Source organism: Rhinatrema bivittatum, chromosome 5 (assembly GCF_901001135.1).
Source record: "Rhinatrema bivittatum chromosome 5, aRhiBiv1.1, whole genome shotgun sequence".
NCBI lineage: Eukaryota > Metazoa > Chordata > Amphibia > Gymnophiona > Rhinatrematidae > Rhinatrema > Rhinatrema bivittatum.
The window spans coordinates 197,462,012-197,486,395 of NC_042619.1; the positions used below are offsets into that span (position 1 = coordinate 197,462,012).

Genomic DNA, 24,384 nt, shown 5'->3' on the forward strand with positions numbered 1-24,384 from the left:
TGTGACATTTACCCAGTCAATACTGGAGTAATTTATCACCCATTATTACTATGTTGCTAATTTTATTATCTTCCCTCATTTCTGTTAGCATTTCATTATCTATGTGTTCATTCTGGCCAGGTAGATGGTAATATCCCCCCCCCCCCCCACCCCCGAACACACACACGCGCACACACATACTACTATTCTATTCCCCTTCTCATATGAATTTCTATCCATAAAGATGCTATAGTGCATTTTGTTTCCTGTAGAACTTTTATTTTGTTTGACTCTATGCCCCCTTCAACATATATCACCACCTTCCCACCAATTCGATCAATCCTATCATTGCAATATAATTTGTACGCTGGTGCCGCAGTGTCCCATTGGTTATCCTCCTTCCATCAAGTCTCTAAGATGCCAATTATATCTATCTCATCATTCAGTGCTATGCATTCTAATGCTCCCATCTTATTTGACTTTCTAGCATTTCTATACAGACATTTCAAAGTGTGTTTTTTTTTTATTTATAATAACAACCTGCTTATCATTTGATGAGGTAATTTGGAATCTTTCTGCTCTGTCTGGTCTTTACTTAAAGGCACCTGGGCTACTTTAGTATTTATTGCAACCTCTCTATCGGGATGCCCTAACTTTCCTGTTTTGTTAACATTCTTCAAAGATACATTATTATGCTTCTGAGTGACTGTTGTCTTTCCCCCATCATCTAGTCCAGCAGTTCCCAAACCTTTGGGGACCGTGGGCCCCTTTCAACCTCCAAAATTGTATTGGTCCCCCACATGCTTCTTAATTTTTGCATGCAGTTAAATGCCATATGGAAAATCGACAGGATGCCTGAGACAGAAAGCCAGGTACCGGCACAGCTAAATGAGGAGTCATATTCACAGAATGACTCACAGAAGTTGGAGCACTGGAATAACTGCTGGTACAGAAATCCTCAACTGGCAACCTGAACCTGATTCAGTAAGATGCAAAATAGTTGGTGCAGTTAGTGTAGCTGGGTTCAAAAAAGGTTTGGATAAGTTCTTGGAGGAGAAGTCCATTAACGGCTATTAATCAAGTTGACTTAGGGAATGGCTTCTGCTATTACTGGCATCAGTAGCATGGGATCTTCTTAGTGTTTGGGTAATTGCCAGGTTCTTGTAGCCTGGTTTGGCCTCTGTTGGAAACAGGATGCTGGGCTTGATGGACCCTTGGTCTGACCCAGCATGGCAATTTCTTATGTTCTTAAATACTATGCCCCCGAGAATCATTTGTAATATAGAAAACTTAATATTAAATAAGGAATGGCTTCTGATATAAAAACTTTGCTTTGCTTCCTGCCCTCCCCTTATGGCCCTTTCATGATTGCTATACCCTTCCTCCACCATGGCCCTTTCTCAAGTGTCTTCCCTCCTGCCCTGGTTCCTTTCACCTACTGACCCTGCCTGTATGCTCTCCCTCCTGCTTTTTCTGCTATTCTGTCCCTCCTGCCTTCCTGAGCGCTCCCCTTCCTGTCTCCTCCCCTCCCTCTCCTCCTGCCCTGCTTGCTCCCACCCATGGCCTCTTTCCTAATGCCTTCCCTTCTGGGTTCCCTGCTCTCCCCCTCAGGGTCCCTTCCAGAGTAATTTCCCTCCTGCATTCCTTCTTTCCTTCCTCCCTCCTGTTCTTCTTCCATGATCCCTTTCTGCTTGCCTTGCCTCCTGTCCTCTTCCACTGATGGCTCCTCCCCTGGTTCTCTCCCTCCTTCCGTCTCCCTATGGCCCATCCCAAGTGTTTGTTTGGTTTTATTGCCCACTTTTTTCAATAAGAAATTTACCCAATGCAGTAAATTCAAAAGGTCAGTTATTCAACAGGTAAGATACAGTCTGAAGGAGACTTCAGTATGAACTAAACTTGATATTCATCAACAACAGGGCATTCTCCCTTTCACCCCCACCTTTAATGCAGAGAGCAGTGATGGAGCTGCATCCAAGTGAAATATCAAGCTTGATTAGTTAGGGGTAGTAACCGCTGCAACAAGCAAGCTACTCCCATACTTATTTGTTTACCCAGACTATGTTATTCAGCCCTTATTGGTTGTTTTTTCTTCTCCCCTGCCGTTGAAGCAGAGAGCTATGCTGGATATGCGTGAAGTATTAGTTTTTTCTTCTCCCCTGCCGTTGAAGCAGAGAGCTATGCTGGATATGCATTGAATTTGTCATTGATATTAAGATATTTAGACAGTGTTTTATTTTTCATTGGAAAACGATGTCTCCACTGGGATTAAATGGCCCGATTGAATGGTCTGCTTTTCTATAAAAGATCCTTGTGGAGTTTTAATGATGGGATCTTGGAAACATCTCAGGATTTTTGTAGCGAGTAGATCTATTTTGGATTTTCATATTAATCGGCAATAAGTGTTGCTGAGAATCGGGTGGCTGAAATATTCTTATTGGCACTTTTTGAGTTGAGAATAGTGGAAATGGGCGTTTGATCCTTTGTAAATAGTGTAATGTGAGTTAGTGATGTTTTGCACAGATATCTTTGAGGATGGAAATGGTTTGTAGTCATCTGACGATAATTGAGAACGTTTAATTATGGAACGAGTTTGTTGTAAATAGGTGGTGATAAATGGTTAATTCATTTAGTAGGGATATAAATAACCCTCAATATGTTGCAACGCTGACAGGATGCTATGTGTAGACGACTATTGAGATCACTTCCGGTATTTGGGTGAGTCATGGTGGCGTGTGGAGTTTTGATCAGTATAGCTGTATGCTGTGAATACTATAATATATGTGTACTAATTTTGTTGTAGAAGTGGCAAAAATGGTTCAAAATGAGTGATAAGACAGCAACGGGTAAAACTTTATATAATTAAAAATATGCTGAGGTGCAACACATCGGAAAACGCGAATGGGTTATAAATATTCAGTACAGAGGGTGCGTTTGTTGTATTTCCAGAAGGTTAGATAAGTTCATAAGAGTAGGGAGTCATCTAAAATAACGTGTCCATTATAATTGTAGAGACAACTGAGAGAGGAGGTTTGGAAAGGAATCCCATTAAACTGAATTTTCCCTGAGGAAGCCCACGTTTGATTGGGCGAAACAGAGAATTCTTTGTCAGACTTCGCACAATAAGCGAAGTCTGAGAACAGGAAATATAAGGGAGGATTGTGAATGGAAGTACATCAAGTGGCGTTCGAGCATGGGAAATATAATGAGCAAGTTTGGATAAATTGATTGGAAACTATTATAGTTGAAATTTAAATTAATGAGAAAATTATTTGTATATATTGAATTGTTTATAAGGTATTGAAGAATATTACATTATTGGTATTTTATTGTCTAAAGGTAATGAACTTATGCTGTTGCATATTGTTATGATGTAATTTTATCTTGTGTGCGAGTGTGGAATGATGAGTGTGTTAAGTAGTTTTTAAAGTGTATAGTTAGGTTTTGTACTGTTGCATTTCAATAAATGTGGTAAATTAATTAAATGATTATTTTTTCTGAGGGTAAATGTTAGATGGTTTTGCCTATAGCATAGCGTCCTCTCCACCAGGCTTCCTCAGCGAGCCCAGCTTTCAGCTGAGCAAGTCACCTCTTCACTGATCACCTAATGCCTCAGCCCCAGGCCTTTTTAACTCAGCCTGTCCGGTTCCTCTTCATTGAGTCACCTTGGCTCCTTGACCTGGCCACCTCCTAGCTATTCTGCCTTGCCTTGTGGTCTACTCAAGCCTCCTGCCTTAGCCTCTTGCCTTTCTCTGTGGCCTCCTGGGTGTCTTTATCCTGTCTTGAGGCATCCAGGCCTACTAGAGTTACCTTGCCCAATCTCGTGCCCTGTTGGACTTTCTTGTTCCCTGTTGCCTGACAAGTCCTGTTCTTATCCAGTCCTGTCCTTGTCTTGCCCTGACCAGTCTAGTTCCTTGTATGTTTTCCCAGGCCTTTCCCTTGCCTAGGGTTCTAGCCTTTCCCTCAACTCCAGCCTTGTCTCCATCCCAGCCAGTACCTGGTTCCAGCTACAGTCAGTACCTATCTCAGCTCCCAGCCTGTACTGGGACCCATCTCTCAGCCTGTGCCTGACTCCAGCCATGATGTTCAGCAAGAGACAAGTCCTACCAGCCCCCACAACCCAAGAACTCAACCTGTGGGGGGGAGGGGGGCTGGTCAGGCAGAAGACCAGCTTCAGTCCTGCCTTTAGCCCTATATCGCATCTATGGGGGTACTTCCTGACTCCAGCCTGCCAGACCATGACAGAGTGAAGAGGCTAAGCTACCCCACAGAGGGGGGTGTTTAGGACTTCCTGTGAACCTGGTGAGCAAAGAAAAAATTTTGTACCACTACTGATTTTTGGAACTGGTGTCAATGTTGGATCCCGCCACCATTAATTGAATGTACTAAATGTGGCTCTCTGAACCCTGCCTGCTGGAGATGTGTGGTGTGCCATGTGGTGAATCCAGTGTCTGTTAAGACTTGGCTTATCTGTGATACACTCTGCATTTCTGACTACCAGTGGGACTGTAGCAAATGCCAGAGCAGTAACTCACCATTGTCTCTGAATTGTCTGAAGTGTAGTGCTTTCCACCGTGATTGGTGGGAATGCCTGAAACGCAGTTTTAGGAACTTCCATCCAAAGCAAATCTGCCTAGGGTGTGATTCCTTTAAAAAGGCTCTTTAAGCTGCAAACACCAGTGCCTGTCAGCATGCAACTTGCTGAAGAATTTCCCAGCCCAGATCCTTTGAAAATCTCAGTCTTTTGAAAAGCACAGCTAACACAGCCCAAATCTTTCAAGAAAATGTTAAACCCCTACCTGTAAAGGTAAAACTTTTTCTGGATCCAACCAAGCTATCCAGAAGCAAATGAATGGACAAGGTAGGCCTGCTCCAGTTCCACTGCCTCAGTCTGCAGAAGTTTTGAGATAGAGCTAATTAATTCAGCCTGTGGAGTCCAGCTGCCATGAGCAGCAGGTGACAAACCCCTAATGAGATCAGCACTGGTGCCTAGAAAAGTAGCGTATGCCTTTACCCATACCTGCCTTCGCTGGATCATTCCTGTGTCAACAAGGCTCAGAAACTAACTTCAGTCCAGCTACATAGAATCCACTCCAGACTATTGTTCCCACCACATGTACAGTTCTGTCTCTGAGGAAGCCCAGTGACTCTGTTCAGCCATTATGCGATGTAAAAACACCTTTAATGCTGTCTGCTCATTCTATAATGTCGTTCCAGTCTGAGGAAATAGTAAGCCCATTTCAAGTGCAACTGGTCTCAGCTATACTTCAACACCAGGAGGAGTCCAGTCCTATAACTCCACTCCAGAAGGGACCTAGTTCAGCTGATCCACTCCAGAAGGAGCAGTCCAAGTGACCAGCTCCAGAAGGAGAAGTCCAGTTGATCCACTCCAGGAAAAGCCCGCTGATATAGCCCCACTCCCTGTGGAGTTTGTTCAGCAGTCCAGCACCAGAGTCTGACCAACAGCCCAATGCCTGAGAGATCTTGAACCAGCAGTCCAGCCTCGGAGAGGCTCCAAACCAGCAGTTCAGCTTCGGAGAGGCTCTGAACCAGCAGTCCAGCCTCAGAGAGATGCTGTTCCAGGTGCTCAGCACCAGAGAGACTTCAGTCCAACTGCTCAGTGCCCAAGAGACTTCAGTCCAGCCTCTCAGTGCTCGAAAGATTCCAGACTAGTCACCCAGCACCTAAGAGATTCTGGTTCAGTGCCCAACAGACATGGACCCAGTGTCCGAGAGATGCCAGTCCACCAGCCCAGGCTCAGAGAGACTCTGGCCCAGTACCTCAGCACCCAAGGGATGTTAATCCAGTACTTCAGTGCTAGAGAGATTTTGGTCTCATGCTACAGTGCCAGAGAGAACCTGATCCAGTACTCCAGCACCAAGAAAACTCTGGTTCAAGACCATAGCCTCAGAAAGATTCTGGTTCTGCAGCCCTTTATCAAAGAGACTACCACAGTACTTCAGTTTTGGAAAGACTCTGACCTAGTACCTGCTGACCAGACATTCAAAACTCCTTCCTCTGCCTTGAATAACCAACCTACTGACCACAGCCCCCATGGCAAATGGGACCTGGAAGGAGGGGGTCTTAAAGGGGGGTACTCTAATGGTTTCAACTGCTGTGCAGCCTCTCTTCCATCAGGAGTCGTCAGTGAACCCCACTCTCAGCTGTGCAAGTCACCACTTCACTGATCACCTGATTCTCAGCCCCAGGTCTACTTAACCCAGCCTGTCCAGTCCCTCTGTATCTCTTCATTGAGTCACCTCAGCTCCTTGACCTGGCCATTTCCTTCTCACTATTCTACCTTGCCTTGTGGCCTGTCTTGGCCTCTTACCTTGCTCTGTGGACTCTTGGACCTCTTTGTCCTGCCTTGTGGCCTCCAGGCCTACTAGAGGTACCCTGCCCAGTTTTGTGCCCTGTTGTGCTTTCATATTTCCTGTTGCTTGTCCAGATCCTTCCTAGTCTAGTCCATTTCTGTCCTTGTTTTGTGTCCTTTATTTAACTCTTTTTCTATACTGACATTCATGATACAAATCATATCATATCGGTTCACAAGGAACAGGGGGGTTGTAACAATAATATTAAAGAGGAAGAAAAGTTACAATAAAACAAGGTAATGTGAACTTGGAAACAGAAATGTGCCTTTCCAGTCCAGTTCCTTGTAAGTTTTTTCCCAGTTTTTCCCTTGCTTTGGGTCCTGGCCTTGCCCTCAACTTCAGCATTGTCTGTATCTGGTTCCAACTCCTGGCCCGTACCTGGATTCAGTCTCTAGTCTGTACCAGGATCCAACTCTCAGCCTGTGTCTGACTCTAGCCATGATTTTCAGCAGGATACAAGTCCTGTCAGTCCTCAGAACCCAAGGATTAAACCTGTGGAGGATGGGTCTGGTTAGGCAGAAGACCAGTTCCAATCCTGCCCTGTGGTCCTGTACTGCTTCTGCGAGGGTGCTCCCTGACTCCAGCATGCCAGACCATGACAGTAAATAGTAGGGATGTGAATCGTTTTTTGACGATTTAAAATATCGTCCGATATATTTTAAATCGTCAAAAATCGTTAGAGGCGATATTTAATAGGAATTCCCCCGATTTATCGTCAAAAATCGTATTGGGGGAAGGGAGAGGGCGGGAAAACCGGCACACTAAAACATCCCTAAAACCCACCCTGACCCTTTAAAATAAATCCCCCACCCTCCCGAACCCCCCCCCCCCCCCAATGTCTTAAATTACCTGGGGTCCAGTGGGGGGGTCCCGTTGTGATCTTCCACTCTCGGGCCACGAGTGCGTTGGCCCGAGAGTGGAAGAGATTACACGATATTTTAAAAAACAAAACCGCGACGATCCGATTCCCTCCCCCCCCCCAGCCAAAATCGATCGTTAAGACGATCGATCACACGATACACATCTCTAGTAAATAGCTGGATGGCTGGTAGATACGAGGATCGCTTGGTAACTTGCCTGCCTGTTGCAAAGGTGGTGCATCTTGAGTGTTACCTAGATAGGATTTTAGTCAATGCTGGGGAGGAGCCCGCTGTCATGGTTCATGTGAGCACCAGTGGCATAAGGTGTGGGAGGGAGGTTCTGGAAGACATTAGGTAGAAATTTGAAATCCAGACCCTTCCAGGGTAGCATTCTCTGAAGTGCTCCCTGTTCCATGTACAGGACTCCAGAGGCAGGCCGAGCTCTGGAGTCTCAGTGCATTGATGAGTTGATGGTGCAGGGAAAAGGGCTTTAGTTTTATTAGGAACTGGGCAACATGTTGGGAAAGGGGAGCCTGTTTGGAAAGGATGGGCTCCACCTTAACCATAGTGGAATGAGTCTGCTGATGCTAACCCTTAAACAGGAGCTAGACCAACTTTTAAACAAGAACATGGAGAAAAGCTGACAGTTGCTCAGCAGCACATGGTTTAGAGGGAGGTATCTTCAAAGGATACTAAAATAACAGAGATGTTAGAGCATCTCGATACAGAGGTTCCAATAAAAGCAAAAGTAGCCCATGTGCCTATAAGTAAAGAACAGAGTGAGTTATAAGCTCCCAAATTATCCCTGTTAACTGCTAGGAAAGTTCTATATATATGAATAAAAAAACATACCTTGAAATGCCTGTATGCTAATGCAAGAAGTCTAAAAAGTAAGATGAGAGAGTTAAAATGTATAGCACTGAATGAAGAGGTAGACATTGGCATGTCAGAGACCTGGTGGAAGGAGTACAACCAATGGGACAGTGCTATTTCAGGGTACAAATTATATCACAATGATAGGGTGGATCAATTTGGGGGAGGGAGGGGGGTTGGCGCTTTATATTAGAGATGGCATAGAATCCAATAGGATAAAGATCTGCAGGAGACAAAATGCACAGAAAATCTTTATGGATGGAAATTCCATGTGAGAAGAAGAATAGAAAACAGTGAAGGTATCTACCATCCACCTGGCCAAAAATAAGACAAATGATGAAATGCTAACAAAGTAGGGAAGCTAACAATTTAGGAATCACAGTAATAATGAGAGATTTCAATTACCTCAATTTTGACTGGGTGTCATATTAGCATATGCTATGGAGGTAAAGTTTGTAGATTAAATAAATGACAGCTTCATGGAGCAGCTGCTCTGGGAACTGATGAGAGGGGGGACCCATTTTAGACCTAATTCTTAGTGAAATGCAGGATATGGTGTGATATATGTGCCTGAGCTGGAGACCAACATGGAGAAGGTAACTGACCCACAATCCTCTGCTATCTTAGCCTTTCTTGGCTATATGAACTTCAAATACCTTACTGAGCCTGACCTGCAGGAATTCCAAGGACACCTGCACAGCAGTTGAAGCTGGCGACACATTGTGATGCCCAATTATAGGGTCACAAAAGCAGAAGGCAATAGTTGGAGCTTCAGGCTATACTGACACTATAGAGGCACCATTTTCAGGGGCATCTGTAAACACAGCCTAAGATGTGTTAATTGCCATGACCAGCAAGATTTTAACAGAACAAAAGATTATCTAAAGAGTGATGGTAAATGGGCCCCACCTTGGAGAAATAATCAGAATAGCTTAGGGATAATCTTATCATGCTTGAGACATGACAATCTATGTAAATTATTCCCTGGGTAGTCATGCACTCTTAGAATATCTAACCTAGTACTATATTGTAATTTTACCTATAAAAGAAGGATCAGTTCATATATATAATGAGATGCTGGTGGTCTGTTTGTCAGAGAAATGGCATCCAGCATCTCCCAAGAATACATATATTATTCAATAAAAAATTATACTTTCTACAAAATCTAAGTGGTGTTGTATCCCTGGATATAAGTGTCATAAAGAATGGCTTGGTGCTTAACAGGTGTGAGAGTTAATGGTAGTGGAGCCACTCAACAACAGTGATCATAATGCAATTTAATTTGAGTTAATGACTGGAAGGAGGACATTGGGTAAATATACTGCTCTATAATTTAACTTTCAAAAGGGATCCTGATAAAATGAGGAAAATATAAAAAACTAAAAGGTGCAGCTACAAAGATTGAGTTTACATCAGACAAGGACATTGTTTAAATATACCATCTTGGAAGCCCAGACCAGATGTATTTGAAAAGGTGGCAAGAAGGCCAAACAACTACCAGCATAGTTAAGAGTGAGATGAAAGGGGTTATTTTATCCAAAAATCTTTCAAAAATTGGAAAAAGGATCCATCTGAAGAAAATAGGAAAAAGCATAAGTACTGGCACGTTAGATGTAAAACATTGATAAGGCAGGCAAAATGAGAATTTGAAAAGATGCTGGCCGTAGAGGTAAAAACTCAGCATTAAAGTGTTTTAAAATTATATCCAAAGCAGAAATCCTGTGAGGATTAGATGACCATTAGATGATCAAGGGGTTAAAAGGGCACTTAGGGATGGCCGACACATAGGACACACCGGAGGAGCTCTCTCTGTTCTACTCTATTTCCTTTTTGAATTTCCTCCTAATTTGGAAGATTTGCAGGATGCCGCACACAAAGCGCAAAGCTAAATTAAAAAACATTTTACCTGAAAAAGAAGAAGGCACCCTGTAAACTAAAATTGAGAGTTTCTTCGACTCCAACACTAGAACGCCGGAAACGAGGGCTGCTGCGAGAGAGAACCTGGAGCTCGGTTCTCCCTCGATGGCTGAGATGATCTCGTTGAGCCCGGGAGCTCCAGAGACGCCATCCCTGCCGCGAGGACAGACTGGGGCTGAATACGATGAACTAACGCGATCCCCGAGAGTGAGTAGGAGGGAATCGGTGATCCCAGATCTGCATGAAGCGGGCAGAGAGAGAGCGAACGAGGGAGATGTGAGTATCTTGGTGGGAGGAACCACATCTACACCCAGGCCCCCTATGGCTCCACCGGCAACAGACATCGCTGAACCCAGCAAGTCTCAGGAATTGCAAAAACTAATTCCAGGTACAATTTCTCCCTGAATAAATCTCCGATTGTGATTCTAGACTCTGTATGGCTGGCCTTAGTGTCTATCGAGTCCGTGTTAACTAAGGCATTTGTAGAGACAAAAGAGGTTTAAATCTGGAACAAGTAAAGTTTAAATCAGTAACAGGAAAAGTTCGAGAAAGTGCAAGAAAAGATAACATCGATTGAGAGAGTTCAAACAAATTTAATAAAATCAAATAGTTTTGCTGAAAGTAAATTTGAAAGCATTGAAAACTCTGGTATTTGAATCTTCGGGTGGTTAACTTTCCTGAACTGAAAAATATGTCGCCAGTAGACATGTTTAAGATATACATGACAGAATGCTTTAAAATGGTGCGTGAACAAATGTACACTTTTGTGCAAGTTTATGAAATCTACCCCTTTTGTGTTTTGTGTTTACTGAAGAGGATGTTGGGGAGATACTCATGCTGAAAATGATATTTAAAAGTGACAATTGGGGGCAAGATGGTGTCCTGAGGGAGACACGGAATTAGAGCTGCTCCTTACCTCTTCAATAGCTGTTTTTTCAGCTTCTTGATGCCGCCGAAAAGAAAAGGGAAGGTGAGGGTTTTTCCCTCAATCCCCACACAACTTTTGGAGCTGGTTCAATGGTTCCAGCTTCTTCCGAAATCAACCCCACATCATCGGGTGAGCGTCCTGAGGTCCCTGTAAGGCCTGCAGTCGTAACCCTGGAGTCCCTGTGGGAGCTAACAGCTGGACTGTCTGTGGCTGTGAAAGAATGCAACAATAAGATGGATTTACTTTCCTCTCAGTTAATCTTAAGATTCAAGCTCAAGAGAATTCCCTCTCGTTGGTTCAGAGATCTGTCACTAAAGTAGAATCCAACACTTCAAATTAAGAATTTTAATATGGCAACAATCAAAGACAGAGCAGTCCTGTCTCGGCGTTTAGAAATACTAGAAAATTGGAACCATCGCCTGAACTTGAGGTTGATAAATTTTCCATGTGTAATAGGGGAACTTCCGATAGTTACCTTTAAAAGATACCATACTGAAGTACTTCAAATACCGGAATCACAGTTTCCTATGATTAATAAGGTGCATTTTTTGCCAGTTAATAATCCCCAAAATCATTTAAATGATGTTGGAGGTCCACCACTCGATTTCCAGAACCTAACTACTTTTCTTGAATCCTCAGCGATTGAGATAATTGAATGTTCCACTCTGTTGGTATCGTTTATAGTAGAACAAGACATTGGTAAACTAATGTCTTATTATTTCAGACATTTAAATTCCTTGTTTCATGGTAGTAAGGTTTGTATGTTTCCTGACATTTCAAAGGTTACCCAGGAAAGGCAAAAATATTTTTTGAATATGAGGCAGGAAGCAATATCTTTGGGTGCCACATTTTTATTGCGATACCCATGTAAGTGTGCCATAAAGAAAAGAGAATGATTCGTATATATTTTTCACCCTGGAACAGCTGAGAGTTTATTTAGACTCGTTTTCTAATCATTCTGTAACATAGGGACCCAGTTTAAAACCAGCTCTGTTATCAGTAAATGCTTTTTCCTAAAACTTTTCTTAAATACTCCTTAAATACATGCCTCCTTGGCAAATACTGTATTAAGATTTGGTATAATCCGCTTGATTTGTATTTCTTATATATTTTTCATGTAATAATTTGTTTTCTGAGTGTCATATACATGTTTATATTTAGAATAATTTATGTATTAGAAGACTTTATAAATAAAGAATTTTAAAAAAGGGGACAATTTGGAAGAACTGTGAACCTGGATGATATAATAGGGCAGATTGACAAACTAAAGAATAAGCAAATCATTTTGACCAGCTAGTTGACACCAGAATTCTGTAAGAACTCAAAAATGAAATTGCAGGTCTAACTAGCAATTTGTAACCTATTATTAAAATTGTCTATTGCACCTGAAGATTGGAGGATGGCTAATGTGAGGCTGATCTTTAAAAAGGGCCCGGGGTGATCTGGTAAACTATAGACTGATGAGCCCAACTTCAGTGCTGGGAAAAATCATAGAAACTATTCTAAAGAACAAAATCACAGAACGAAAGATATGGTTTAATGGGGCACAGCCGGATTGGAGCTTAATTTGCGTTTAGTGAAAAAAGAATTTTCTCCGATATGCTTTAAACATTCTACTTATTAACTTCTTGGAATGCCCCCTAGTGGAATAGAGTGGATAAATGTGAGTTGATTACTCTTTTAAAAAATATAAAAACTAGGGAGCACTCCAAGAAGTTAATAAGTAGAACATTTAAAACATATCAGAGAAAATTATTTTTCACTAAACGCAAATTAAGCTCTGGAATTAATTGCCAGAGAAAGTGGTAAAAGTAGTTAGTGTAGCCAAGTTTAAAAAAAGTTTGGATAAGTTCCTAGAGGAGAAGTCCATAAACTGATATTAAGCAGATTGACTTGAGGAAAGGCTCTACTTATTCCAGAGCATTAGCAGCATGGGATCTATCTACTGTTTGGGATCCTGCCAGGTTCTGGATTGGCCACTGTTGGAAACAGGATACTGGGCTTGATGGACCCTTGGTCTGACCCCAGTACAGCAATTCTTATATTCTTATGAATTGAACTCTGCCTTTTTTTGTTCTTGGGTCTACTGCTCTAACCACTAGGCCATTTTGCTTGAATGAAAGTGTTAGTTTACTTTGTTTTCATTTTTAATGAACACATTTGTTGAAACCAAAACCTTGTTTCTCTTCTCTTAATTACCTTGGAAATTAAATTAGTGTTAACCCATTATCATTCAGAAAAATTTGCACTTGCTTTAATGGTGCAAAATAAAGTCATCTAAATTTTACATTTTTGTATGTGTGGCTAGAAAAGCGTACTTTTAAAAAAAAAAAGCTGCTGCACATGTAACATTGATGTGAAGTGCTGAATAGGATAGATGGGGAAAAATAAAGTTTGAGTGGCAGTCAGTTGTTAGGGAGAAATGTTTTTAACATCATCCTTATGGCACAACTATATTTTGTGCCTGTTTGGTCAAAGTAGTAGGTGGCAGACGGAGAGCAAATGCATCGGGAAGGAGAAAGAGAAAATATGGTATGTTTGATATATTAACAATGTATTTTGCCAATGTTCTTTTCATTTGTAGATGCTCCTGTGGGCTCGGTGGCCCTTCGAAAGCCTGGGAGTTATGTTGTTGCCATGGGTAATAAATTTGGTATTCTTAACTGGAAGGACCAGTCTGTTACCACCGTAGCTCATGTTGATCAGGATAAACCAAACAACCGATTCAACGATGGGAAAGTAGATCCTGAGGGACGATTCTTTGCAGGTACTGTGTGAATGGAGCAGCTTCTTTATTTCTGTTTGGGGTTTTTTTTTTTGTAGTGTGCCTTCCCTGTATCAGCCGCGTGAGTTAGTGGTGACCTTTAAATGCAGGGGCAAGTCCTTCTCTAGCTAGAATCTTTTGAGATTGTTACAAAAGATATTATTTGCACTTGGGGAGAACTACAGATTGTTGCTTTATTCAGATTTATTAAATGATGGTTGGATTACAAAAACAACATGGAAGGACAAAATAAACAAGTAACAGTCCAAGTAATGATTTTTGCTGAAAAGAGCAGTTTGCAGATTTGGTTTTCATGATACATAACAATAAATGCTCTTTTTTTTTATGATCCTTTAATAAGTGTCTGGAGGTTTTATCTCAAGTTCCCATGATCGTAGTGTCCCAGTCTCATATGGCTGTCGAGTCATCTGTGTGGAAGGGGGCAGAATCTCCCTCCTGGTGAACTCAGCTGGTGAACTTGTTTCTGATGCATTGATATCTGTTCCACCTTGGTATTACGCTCTGATGCTGATGCACAGCCTTCCAAGCCTCTGTTGCACTAAGTCTCTACTTAGAAAAGGTCTGACCTCCGGCCTTACATGATTACTCCAGGACCGTTTCCCACCAACAGTTTGCATCTGATTTTAGCTTGCTGCCTCCGCTTCACTGAGACTTCATTCTGAGAGCAAAGGCATTTCCATTAATCTTTTCACTTTGTCTTATTTTGATTCATGCTTTTCCCAGCCTAATTCCTTTCTCATATATCTTGACTCTGTATCTCCCTCTCCCTGTGTCCTTGTCTGGCATTTTCTCTTTCTGTGATACCCTTGTCTCTTTCTCACGCTGGATCTGCTGTCATAACTGTCGGTGACCGCTTCCCTTCCCGCACCCTCTTAGCTGCCAGAGCCTTCTGGTGTTTGATCCCTGTACTGCTGTGTAATTTCACCCTCCATGAGCCCGATTTCTAGCCCAAAGCCATCCTACCCCATGACTCCTGTCTCATCTCCTGTGCTCTCATTTTGCCAACTCACCTTCTGTGCTCTTTCTGCATGCAGGCTGTTCTCTCTCTTCCTTATGGCTCTAAATACATTTTTTCATTCTGGCTCCTATTTGTATATTACTGCAGGAGTGAGTGTATTGGGACTGTATAGCCTGTTTTCCCACCTATGGTGATTAATTAGTAGGGATGTGAATCGTTTTCCATATCGTCTTAACGATAGAAATCGTGTGGCAGGGCAAGAAAATCGTCTTAGGCACGATTTTTTAGTTAAAAAATCGTTAAAAAATCGTTTTTTTCCGATTAGTGCGCACTAACTCGAGTTAGTGCGCACTAACGGGAGTTAGTGCGCACTAACTGGGAGTTAGTGCGCACTAACTGAAAATGATACAATTTGACACTTTTCAGGTCAGTTAAGGTCAGTTTAGGAATGAATATGTATTCCTATTGGCTGCCCTCTTATTTATTCATGTTACCAAGTTTCCTACTGACAGTATATGGGGGATGGGAAATGGAAACAGTTGGTAGCTTGACAAAACAAGTAATGTGATCAGTCAATGTGACTAGAACTTGTGCCCTAACCCTGATACCAGGGGTATTGTGATCTTCCTGCACACAGTGCCCTATCCCTATTAATACCAGGAGTGTTGTGATCTTCCTGCACACAGTGCCCTATCCCTAATACCAGGGGTGTTGTGATCTTCCTGCACACAGTGCCCTATTCCTGATACTGGGGGTGTTGTGATCTTCCTGCACACAGTGCCCTATTCCTGATACCGGGGGTGTTGTGATCTTCTTGCACACATCCCGATATCAGGGATAGGGCACTGCGTGCAGGAAGATCACAACACTCCTGGTATTAATAGGGATAGGGCACTGCATGCAGGAAGATCACAACACTCCTGGTATTAATAGGGATAGGGCACTGCATGCAGGAAGATCACAACACCCCTGGTATCAGGGATAGGGCACTGTGTGCAGGAAGATCACAATACCCCGGAGGAGTGAGGGTCAGGCAGCTCCCCCCTGTCTGTGAAGCCAGCCTCTCACTAGTAATGCAGGGAGGGGGCTGTCTCAGACTTCACCATCCTCCCCCCCCCCCTTACCCACACACCATTCACTAGCTGGGACATGGGGGAAGTCAGGAGTGAGGGTCAGGCAGCTCCCCCCTGTCTGTGAAGCCAGCCTCTCACTAGTAATGCAGGGAGGGAGCTGTCTCAGACTTCACCATCCACCCCCCCCCCCCTCACCCACACACCATTCACTAGCTGGGACATGGGGGAAGTCAGGAGTGAGGGACAGGCAGCTCCCCCCTGTCTGTGAAGCCAGCCTCTCACTAGTAATGCAGGGAGGGAGCTGTCTCAGAATTCACCATCCTCCCCCCCCCCCTCACCCACACACCATTCACTAGCTGGGACATGGGGGAAGTCAGGAGTGAGGGTCAGGCAGCTCCCCCCTGTCTGTGAAGCCAGCCTCTCACTAGTAATGCAGGGAGGGAGCTGTCTCAGACTTCACCATCCTCCCCCCCCCCCCTCACCCACACACCATTCACTAGCTGGGACATGGGGGAAGTCAGGAGTGAGGGTCAGGCAGCTCCCCCCTGTCTGTGAAGCCAGCCTCTCACTAGTAATGCAGGGAGGGGAGCTGTCTCAGACTTCACCATCCTCCCCCCCCCCTCACCCACACACCATTCACTAGCTGGGACATGGGGGAAGTCAGGAGTGAGGGTCAGGCAGCTCCCCCCTGTCTGTGAAGCCAGCCTCTCACTAGTAATGCAGGGAGGGAGCTGTCTCAGACTTCACCATCCTCCCCCCCCTCACCCACACACCATTCACTAGCTGGGACATGGGGGAAGTCAGGAGTGAGGGTCAGGCAGCTCCCCCCTGTCTGTGAAGCCAGCCTCTCACTAGTAATGCAGGGAGGGAGCTGTCTCAGACTTCACCATCCTCCCCCCCCCCCTCACCCACACACCATTCACTAGCTGGGACATGGGGGAAGTCAGTAGTGAGGGTCAGGCAGCTCCCCCCTGTCTGCGAAGCCAGCCTCTCACTAGTAATGCAGGGAGGGAGCTGTCTCAGACTTCACCATCCTCCCCCCCCCCCCCTCACCCACACACCATTCACTAGCTGGGACATGGGGGAAGTCAGGAGTGAGGGTCAGGCAGCTCCCCCCCTGTCTGTGAAGCCAGCCTCTCACTAGTAATGCAGGGAGGGAGCTGTCTCAGACTTCACCATCCTACCCCCCCCCCCCCCCCTCACCCACACACCATTCACTAGCTGGGACATGGGGGAAGTCAGGAGTGAGGGTCGGGCAGCTCCCCCCTGTCTGTGAAGCCAGCCTCTCACTAGTAATGCAGGGAGGGAGCTGTCTCAGACTGGTATCAGGGTTAGGGCACTGTGTGCAGGAAGATCACAACACTCCTGGTATTAATAGGGATAGGGCACTGTAAGAGATGACTGTAGTAGATTGAATAAAGATCTGATGTTTCTGCTCTCCTCACACCAAACAAAAACAACACACAAGCAGAGAAGCCCTTCTTACAAAGCTGAGCTAGTGAGTTAAGTAGGAGGAAAAGTAAACATACTGGTGCCAGTGTGGCTACTTAAAAAATACACTTACCAACAATCAATTACATATATTTGAACTGTGTACAGTTCCAGCCAGGACCACCTTTCTAAAATGCACAGTGATTGGCAAATTCAACATGCACTAGCATTTCAGGTGCCTGCTAACAAAAATAATAAACAAACAGTTCTAGTCACGTGAGTGCTGATCATTACATTACTTTTTTTGTCAAGCTTCCAACTGTTTCCATTTCACATCCCCCCAACCATATTGGTAACATCAATAGATAAGAGCACAGCCAGCCAATAGGAATACATACATACATATTCATTCCTAAGTGACCTTTACTGACCTGGGAAGTGTGAACACTTTGTTTCATTTTCTGTTGGTGTTCGTTAGTTTCCAGTTCCATTTCCCATCCCCCCAACCATCACCTCAGTGGTAACCTTGGTAATATCAATAGATAAGAGGGCAGCCAGCCAATAGGAACACATATTCATTCCTAACTGACCTTCAGTGACCTGGAAAGTGTTTATTTGTATCATTTTCAGTTAGTGCGCACTAAATCGAGTTAGTGCGCACTAACTCGAGTTAGTGCGCACTAACACGATTTAACGATTTTTAACGATAAATCGTTAGAATTTCTATTGTATCGTGTTCTATAACGATTTAAGACGATATAAACATTATCGGACGATAATTTTAATCGTTGAAAAACGATTCACATCCCTATTAATTAGCCTGGCAGATAAACTTCCTTCAGTCTTCCTTCATAAGGGGTCAAGTAATAAATCCCACAGCATTCACTGTCCTGTGTGAGGCCGATGTAATAAGTCGCGATGAGCCTACCACAGGCTTTTACTCAGATTTTAGCACGGGGTTTTTTTGGCACTAACCCTACTCCAGTATACAATATAAGGTGAATTTTAAAAAGTTGTGCATGTGAAAATTAGTAGTTACAAGTGTATATGCTATTTTGGAAAACTCAACATATGCATGAAAATCAGGGTCTGTGAGTAAATTTGTGCGTGTAAAAAAAAAAAAAAAAGGGGGGTGGGCCAGGGGCGAGACCAACATTTACATGAGTAAGTTGCTATTTTGTAAGCAATTTATGTATGTAATTTTAGCAGCTTACTTACATATATTTAGAGGATGGAAATGAAATAAAGAGTGCATGGGGGTAACTTGTTGGTGTGGCAGTTACTACCCTTAACCAATAAGCCTTCATCCTGTTGATGCAACGCCATCATTGCTCTCTACTTCAACAGCAGGGGGAAAAGAGGAAAAAGGGGAATTAGATTCCGACAGCAACCAACAAGGACATTGAATTTTGTGGTTTTTGAAAACAAATAAGCATAGGGGTAACTTGCTGATGTGGCTGTTACTACCCTTAACCAATAAGCCTGAAACTCTTGATACAACTCCAACATTGCTCTGCTTCAACAGCAGGAGGTAACGGGGAATTGGACTCAAACAGCCACCAGCAAAAGCCCTGAGTTTGACGGTCTGGGAAACTAAGTATGTGGGGGATTTGTATGGCATGGCAGAAACTACCATAAGCTTGCTAGGCAGACTGGATGGACCGTTGGTCCTTTTCTGCCATCATTTCTATATCACCACTGTAAGTAAAACCATTTTTTTTTTAATTTACAGGTGAGAAGAATAAGTGAGACACAGAATGTGTGAGTCAGTGAACATGTGTGTGAGTACATGAGTCAGCATGTGAGAACGTGTAAGTCAGTCAGCATATGTGTGAGCATGAGAAAGTGTGAGTGTCAGTGAACGTGTGTGAGAGAATGTATCAATGCATGAGATTATATGAGTGTCACTGAATGTGGGAGAGTCAATGTGTGAACATGGAGTCAACGTGTGAGGGTGAGAGAGAGTGGGAGTCAGTCTGTGAGTATGAGAGTGTGTGTGAGAGTCGGTGAGTGTATGTGAGCTAGTCAGTGAATCAGCGTTTTTAAGTAAGCATATGAGAGAGTGTATATGCACACCCCCACCCCCTTCTAATCCACAGCAATCTCAGGGTGACTGGAATCTAAAGTTCCTAGACATGGAAAGCAGGATATTTTTTTTAAATCCTTTATTGGTTTTAATTATTGGATGTTATTTGAATATTGAATGTTATATTCATCCATGTTTTTAAATATTTATTTTATTAGTATGTTTTTTAAATACCCAAATAAAGGACCACTAAACTGCGGTAGGCCATTCAGTGCACAAAAAACACTTTTTAAATCTGTAAATGGACTAACGCAAGGTATTCCAAATACCTTGCTTTATTGTAGGCGTGACACTGTGCATATTTAAATGAGTTCATTAGCATGAAAACACTTATTACTATCCTAAAATATGTAAATCCAATAACGTGGCTTGCCGACATTTTCATAAGCCGCATTATTTGACTTGAAATTAACACCAACAGAGTTGTTGTTAATTTCCCATGGATGCCTTGGGCTGTTAACGCATGTCCTGAGGCATCAATGACCTAGCCTTAAAGAGACCACTTGGCCCTGGGATGTCCCCTCTCCAAGTCAAGTAAAAACACCCTTGAATTTTACATTGATTGTCCCATCCCCCTGGCTGCCCTTGAAGGTGGTCAGTTATAAAAAGAAATAGAACTTTTTTTGTACGTATGGCGACATTCCATCCCACACCCCAGCCCTGCCCATTTATAATAAGACTCTGCCCTCTCCTCCCCAGTCCCCTGCAACTAAAAATTATTCCTGGTGGTTTAGTGGAACTCCCATCTCCCCCGAGCGCCCCCCGGACCCCTGTTACCTCAACATTATCATTGGTGGGGCAGTGAGGGCCTGTAGCACCCCCTAGGCTCCAGCCCCAGGTGGCACTGTTTTCCTAAATGGTGCCATCTGGCCTTTGTCCCATCATTTGATTAACTAAAATAGTATTGACAGACCTCAGTAGTGGTAAGGAGCAAACATTCATAAAGATTCATATATGACTCTTTAGATGCCTGTACTTTGTTATGGCTATGAGGTGTTGGAGTAGATTCTTGGGTACTGCGGTGATGGCCACTCCCACGGGGAGGAGTCCCATGAGGAACCGCAGTACTAGGCTAGACTCTATACATGCAGACCCAGAGAAGTTGTATTTATTGTACAGCTCGATGGTACTGTCCGGGGAGTGGGCAGCAGTGAAGGTAACCCAAAGAAGTAGTCCAGGGGTCCTCAGCAGAGGAGACCAGTCTCACACTTGAGTAGGTGATAGGCAGTGCGCCGCCTTTTCGTCCCCCTTCTAACTGCACCTTCTATGTGTTCCTCTCTCTGCCCTCCCACCAGCTCCTGCTCTCTAGGCCCGGCCCTTGCTCCCTGTCTGCCACCCCCCCTCCCACCTCTCTTTCTCACACACGCTAATTGACTCGTACCCCATCTTCTCTTCCTGGCTACATTCCACTGACCCATGCACCACACACTACCTAGCCTCACCACTCGCTTACCTGTCATGCTCATCTGCTCCCTCACTTGCACCTTCTCTGTCACGCTGCATTGTATGCAAATCTATGACATGCATATTCATTGTGCATATCCTGAAATCCAGGCCTGTTTGTGGCTCATGAGGACCAGAATTGGTCATCCCTGACTTTAGAAACCTCCAATGCCTACTCTAAAATTCTCCTACCACCACCCAGCACTGACAGAATGGCCCTGTGAGAACCTGCCTTTTATTTCCCAGAAAGGAGGCGTGCCCAAGAAAACTGATAGACATATCTGCATCACTTATCACACCACAGGTCTGCCTAGATCATGTCTATCAACCAATAGAAAACACTGCAGTGTTTATCAAACTTAGCGCCATTTTTTACCATGGTTTTCTGCGTTTTGATTTTAATTCAGATTTTGGCATGCTTTATTGACTCACCATGGATTGTTTAGCACTGGTTTGATTTGTATACCATTAGTTTACTGCATCAAGCGGGATTGCATGTTTGTAATACATGTGGAAAGAAAAATTGGTGTTAAATCTTACTCCAGTTTTTGCGTGGATTTTATTACATCGGCTATGGGACACTGATGTGTCTTCTGACCTGATTAGTTGTTTCACAGAAAATTTAACACAGCCTGATGCTCAAGTCCAGGCCAGCATCTTAGGTTTGGACTCTTCTCTCAGCATCTCACAGCAACAAGAGATACCAGCTGTGGCTTGTAGGAGCTCCTTTCTGAGAACATTTATTTGTTTGTTTATTTAGTGTTTTTCTATACCGGCATTTGCGATAGGTATCACATCATGCCGGTTTACAATTAACAAAGGGGTGTAAAAAGAAGATACAATAAGAACATTAACAGGCGCAGAACGAAAAACGTTGCAGTTACAATAAAACAGAGAAATACACAACTGGGAGCAGTGAAAAATCGATAGGAATTTAACAGAGAGAAAAAAATTTACAAATTTATGGTATTTACTAAGTTATGGAATTTCGCAGAGATATTGTTTAGAACATAAGTAATCATGCATGCCTCTTCTTCCTAGAAACAGCATAAGCCTGGGAGTGTGGTAATTAATGAGCAGCATGGAGGGCACAGATAACTGGTCCCACTTTGTGCAGTATAATTATTGCACACAGCACCTTATCATCTTCCTCATCTTTGAGCCCTTCCAGCCTCTTGTCTTATCCTTAGGCTAACAGGTCGACGAGTATACCAAGGGGCCATGCTTATCTCCAGGATAGCTTCTTATCAGCTGTACATGACCCAATATAATAGGGTCATTTTCAAGCAAATACAAGATTTCTCTGAAACCCTGCCTGAACAATTCCTGCAGAGGTGCCAGGTCACATCGCACCCTATATTGCGCCTTTTTTGGCACATGGTTGCGATTGTCTATGTAACTCCCTTTGCTCGTTTGCACATGCGCAGGGCGCCATGAACCCTGCAGGACCTTCAAGTGCACATACAGGTAACTCTGTTACTCCAGGTCTCCTTGTGTGGTAGGAGACCCAATTCAACTTGGAGATAGGGGTGCCCTTTCAGGCATCCCTTCCTCAAGTTGTGCTCACCGCACTTGGGCTGGGGGTCCACTTGGAAGGTCTTCGCACCAGGGCTAATGGTTACTGCTGGAGGAACAGTGCCAGATAAACTTCCTAGGGCTCCGGGCAATCTGATATGCACTCTGGGTGTTCTGGGATCACCTGGCCGACCGGGTGATCCTAGTCCAGACTGACAACCAAGTGGCGATGTGGTACCTGAACAACCAGGGAGGCACAAGATCGTGCCTCCTCTGTCAAGAGGTGGTCCAGATCTGGTCGTGGGCACTATCCCAGGGTATCGTTTTCCAAGCAGTATTGCTGGGGATGGAGAATGTGGTGGCGGACGACCTGAGTCATTCCTTCCGCCCACACGAGTGGTCCCTAAAGCAGGAGGTAGCCGATTGGATCTTCTGTCACTGGGGAACCCCGGATGTAGATCTCTTCACTTCCCCCTGGAACAGGAAGGTGCATCACTTCTGCTCCCTTTTCAGGGAAGACAGCAAGCCAGCATCAGATGCCTTTGCCCTTCATTGGGGAAGGGGCCTCCTGTATGCATATCCTTCACTTCCACTAGTATCAAAGACTCTCCTGAAACTCCAACAGGACCAGGGAACCATGATCCTCATCTCTTTTTACTAGTCACAGCAGATCTGGTCCCTGCTTCTTCAGGGTTCTCTCTCTGTGGGATACGATCAGTCTGGGGACCTTCCCAGACCTCATTACACAGGATCGTGACAGACTGCACGCACCATCCCAACCTCCAGGTTTTGTCCCTCAAGCTTGGATATTGAAAGGGTGACCCCACAGTCTTTGAACTTTTGGAGGAGGTGTCTCAAGTCCTGGTGGAGACCAGGAAGCCTTCCACTAGGAAGTCTTATAGTCTGAAGTGGAGGACATTCTCCATATGGTGTGAGCGTCACAGTTTGGATCAGTTCTCTTGCTCTACTGCGAAGCTTCTGGATTTACCTACTGCATCTCTTGGAGGCTGGCTTAAAGACCAACTCTGTCAGAGTCCACCTAAGCGCTAATGGGGCCTACCACCAGGGGGTGGATGGTTCACCCATCTCTGCAGCTTATCATTAGTCGCTTCATGCAGGGTCTGTTTCAGCCGAAGCCTCCTTTGAGATCCCAGCAGACGGCGGGGGGCCATAATGTGGTCCTGGCCCAACTTATGAAGGCATCCTTTGAACCTTTGCAGTCCTGTGACCTGAAGTACCTGACCTGGAAGGTCATCTTCTTGGTAGCAGTCACCTTGGCATGCAGAGTCAGCGAACTTCAGCTTTGGTGTCCTACCCACCTTATACAATGTTCTTTCATGATAGGGTGGTTCTGCACATGCATCCAAAATTCCTGCCAAAAGTGGTGACAGAATTCCATTTGAACCAGTCAATTGTCTTGCCCACCTTTTTTCCCAAACCTCATTTGCACCAAGGTGAAAGAGCTCTTCATAGCCTAGATTACAAAAGGGCCCTGGCTTTCTACCTGGAGCAGACAGCAGGACACAGGAAAACCATGTAACTCTTCATCTCTTTTGATAAAAACAGATTGGGAGTTCCTATGACCAAGCAGACCTTGTCCAATTGGCTAGAGGATTGCATTTCTTTCTGCTATTCGCAGGCAAGCCTGCAGCTCGGGGGCCACATCAAGGCTCATTCTGTCTGAGCCATAGCAGCTTCAGTGGTCCATTTGTGAGCAGTCCCCGTGGATGAAATCTGGAATGCAGCAACATGGAGTTCTCTCCATACCTTTGCCTCACACTATTTCTGGACAGAGACTGCCAACACGACAGCAATTTTGACCAATCTGTCATCAGGAATCTTTTTCAGCTATGAAACCCAATTTGTCCTGCCTAAGGCCCACTTTTTGGGTTCAGGCTGTCTCCCTCTGTTTTCAACAGCACCATGGTTGTTGTGCCCATTGTGTCTGTTAGTCGTTGGTTTTGGGGACAGCCTGTAGCTAGGGATTTATCCATGTGTGAGGACTACCATCCTGCTTGTCTTAGGAGAAAGCAGAGTTGGTTACCTGTAATAGATGTTCTTCTAGGACAGCAGGATGGTAGTCCTCACAAAACCAGCCCACAACCCAGCAAAGTTGGGATTCTCCTGTGTTTATTTTATTTTTTTCGTAATTCTGCATTCCGAGA

The 24,384-nt window shown here is 44.2% G+C and overlaps 1 protein-coding gene across 9 annotated transcripts in view; it reads left to right on the forward strand.

Annotated features, from left to right (window-relative positions):
- The window catches only part of RGN (regucalcin), a 121,827-nt gene that overhangs the window by 51,530 nt on the left and 45,913 nt on the right, over positions 1–24,384 (forward strand). For 7 of the 9 annotated variants that reach the window (XR_003856979.1, XR_003856978.1, XR_003856980.1 and 4 more), the window contains one exon: positions 13,513–13,695. Coding sequence is in view for 1 of the 9 variants with exons in the window: in XM_029603065.1 (XP_029458925.1) it covers positions 10,106–10,388; positions 13,513–13,695 (466 nt within the window). In the remaining 8 variants the exon portion in view is untranslated. Of the gene's footprint in view, positions 1–10,090; positions 10,389–13,512; positions 13,696–24,384 lie in introns of those variants that run through there. The other 2 variants (XR_003856977.1, XM_029603065.1) reach the window with 1 other exon arrangement.